General features: G+C 42.4%; 1 protein-coding gene across 1 annotated transcript; it reads right to left on the reverse strand.

Moving 5' to 3' along the window:
- Nucleotides 1-674: 674 nt before the first annotated feature.
- LOC135980437 (olfactory receptor 5AR1-like) lies at nucleotides 675-1,644 on the reverse strand. Its single transcript, XM_065580424.1, has one exon. The coding sequence runs from the start codon at nucleotides 1,642-1,644 to the stop codon at nucleotides 700-702; it is 945 nt and encodes a 314-aa protein (XP_065436496.1). The 3' UTR covers nucleotides 675-699.
- Between the last annotated feature and the right edge of the window lie 1,314 nt (nucleotides 1,645-2,958).

Here is a 2,958-nt window from a genome sequence, read left to right on the forward strand (position 1 = left end):
ACCCCATGTTAAACAGAAAAAAAGGTTTGAGATCCCTCTTAAGTTTTGGGATGCTCCCCTTCCATCTAACCGTGAAGACAGGGAGGCTGGTTGTGATGACTGGAAACAACCTCCTCTGTTGAGAACTCAGGAGTAAAACAACGTCCTCTTCATGTTGGCATGATGCAGCGGTGAGAGAAGATACTCTGATTTGGTGCAGGCTAGCTCTGCATGATGAAGGTCAACTCTGCATTATTCAGACTAAGTCCCTAAGCTCACCAGAGAGGACTTTTCTGGGGAATTTATCACTACACATTCCGAGAACATGGCCGATCGACCTAAGCTGAGCTTTGATAATCGTTACCTCAGTTCTGGTTGCTTTGATTCAGTATGTTTAACAGTGCCCTCCACTGGATGAAATCTCAGAACCGAGGAAGGATACATACAATCTTCTCACCTGAACTCCAACCTGGCCTAAAACATAACAGGCAACGGCAATTGTCCTTTAAGCCAAATATCAGAGCATCTTGCTGATTCTGCATAGTGTCACAGACCCTCATTCATGGATCTTAAAAACAGCAATTTCTAATATTGTATTTGACTGGGTTCCATTATATGATTTTCTGTACATCACATGGAGTGGCTGAGTCATAGAAATAAGGATAATGACAGAGAACTCACTCTTATTCCATCTACTGTTTATTGGTTAAAATATAATGATTATAATGACCAAGAAAAAATCTTCTTGTATATCACCCTTTTAAAGGCATCATTTACCTCCTTGTTTCGCAGGCTGTAGATCAGGGGGTTCAACATGGGGATCACGAGGGCATAAAACACAGAGGTAACCTTGTCTTGGTCCATCACGTAGCTAGAACTGGGTCTTAAATATATACATATCAGCGTCCCATAAAACATAATGACGACTGTCAGGTGGGAGGCGCAGGTGGAAAAGGTTTTGCGTCTCCCCTTGGCAGAACGGATCCCGAGAATGGCCAGAAGGATGCACATGTAGGAGATTAGGACACCCAGGAAAGTAGTCGTGACAATTACAGTAGAGAAAGTGAAAAGTACAAGGTCAGTGACATGGGTGTCAGAACAGGACAGCTTCAGCATAGGGGGCACATCACAGAAGAAATGGTTGACAACATTGGAGCTGCAGAAGGACAGACTGAATATAAATAGAGTTTGCACAACTGAATTCACAGAGCCACATACATATGTACCAGCCACTAACAGGACACAGTGTCTCTTGGACATAATGGCTCTGTATAGCAGTGGATTACAGATAGCTTTGAAGCGGTCATACGCAATCACAGCCAGGAGGCAACATTCATTGGTCACAAAGAAACAGACGAAGAATAGTTGTGCCGCACACTCAGTCAAAGGAATGGTTCTAGTCTCTGCTACAAAGGTCATTAGCATCCTGGGAGCTATGGCAGTGGAATATCCAATATCTACAATGGACATCTGGCTTAGGAAAAAGTACATGGGGGTATGAAGTCGGGTTTCAACCATGATTAACGCTATCATCCCAAGATTCCCCATCAGGCTGACCACATACATCACTAGGAACAACATAAAGAGGGGGATCTGTAGATCTGGATGATCTGTGAATCCTACGAAAATGAACTTGGTCACCATAGTGTGGTTTCTCTCTGCCATTTATTCCAGAAACGCTCTCCTCTGCTGGTGAAAAATAAATAAAGATTAAAATTAATCACTGGCCAATAAAGTACTGAGTACAGATCCCTCATAATCCCTGTGATTGTTCCTGGGAAACCGATGTATTTCAGCTTTCCTATGTTTATACACTAAGGACACTCCTAGGGAATGTTCTCTTTGTATTCCCCATATGCTTTCCATTAGAGATAGGACATGTTCCAGCTACAGAAATATTGTGGACTCTGTGTTAGGGTGACCAGATGTCCTGATTTTATAGGGACAGTCCCAATTTTGGGGGCTTTTTCTTATATAGGCACTTATTACCCCCCACCCCCATCCCAATTTTTCACACTTCCCCTCTGGTCACCCTACTCTGTTTTAATATGCATGAAACCATCCAGTGGGTCAAATCTTCTATAAAATAAGAGATACATAGATTGGGAGTGTTTAGTTTAGAAGGGAGGCAAATAATCTATCAATGTATGCAAGTAATCAATGCTATAGAGTTTATTCATGGTGTTTGATTTTCTCTTCCTAATCAAAATGACCTCAAAGGGCACAAGTGATGCTCAGTGCCCCTTTTATATAGGTGCCTAAATATAGGTTTAGGACCTAATATGAGGCAGCCCCAGTGAAAAAGTTTGGTATCACTAAAGTGTCACTGTCCTATTGGAGTCAGTGTATGTTTTACAGACATTCTTTGTAACTACATGCATTATTTTTCCTCCCTGTTACAAATCCTCCTAGAGGTAATAACACTTGTAGGTGGTGTGGACTGTAACTGATTCTATGATTACTTTTGACTCAGATTCACAGAGCCTAGAAATGAGAAAATGCATCTCCTAGGGATAAATACTAAGTTAACCTGTGGAACTCCTTGCCAGAGGATGGTGTGAAGGCCAAGACTATAGTGGGGTTTTAAAAAGAACTAGATAAATTCATGAAGGATAGGTCCATCAACAGCTATTAGCCAGGATGGGCAGGGATGGTGTCCCTAGCCTCTGTTTGCCAGAAGCTGGGAATGGGCAACAGGGGATGGATCACTTGATGATTACCTGTTCTGTTCATTCCCCCTGGGGCACCTGGCATTGGCCACTGTCGGAAGCAGGATACTGGGCTAGATGGACCTTTAGTCTGACCCAGTATGGCTGTTATGTTTCTATGGAATTTCACTGCTACATGCACAAAGATGCTCAAAAGATAATAATAATGACATTTCTTACCAGTCATGGTGTAGGTGTACACGCAGGAAATTCCATTGTATTTGGTGGAGGAAGATATGGACTGGTTTGACTCCTCATTAACCAATTGACT

This window comes from Chrysemys picta, unplaced genomic scaffold (genome assembly GCF_011386835.1).
Source record: "Chrysemys picta bellii isolate R12L10 unplaced genomic scaffold, ASM1138683v2 scaf3313, whole genome shotgun sequence".
In the NCBI taxonomy this organism is placed as follows: Eukaryota; Metazoa; Chordata; order Testudines; family Emydidae; genus Chrysemys; species Chrysemys picta.

Excerpts from the sequence above, each read along its gene's own strand:
- LOC135980437 (XM_065580424.1), bottom strand. The coding sequence starts at position 1,644 with ATGGCAGAGAGAAACCACACTATGGTGACCAAGTTCATTTTCGTAGGA.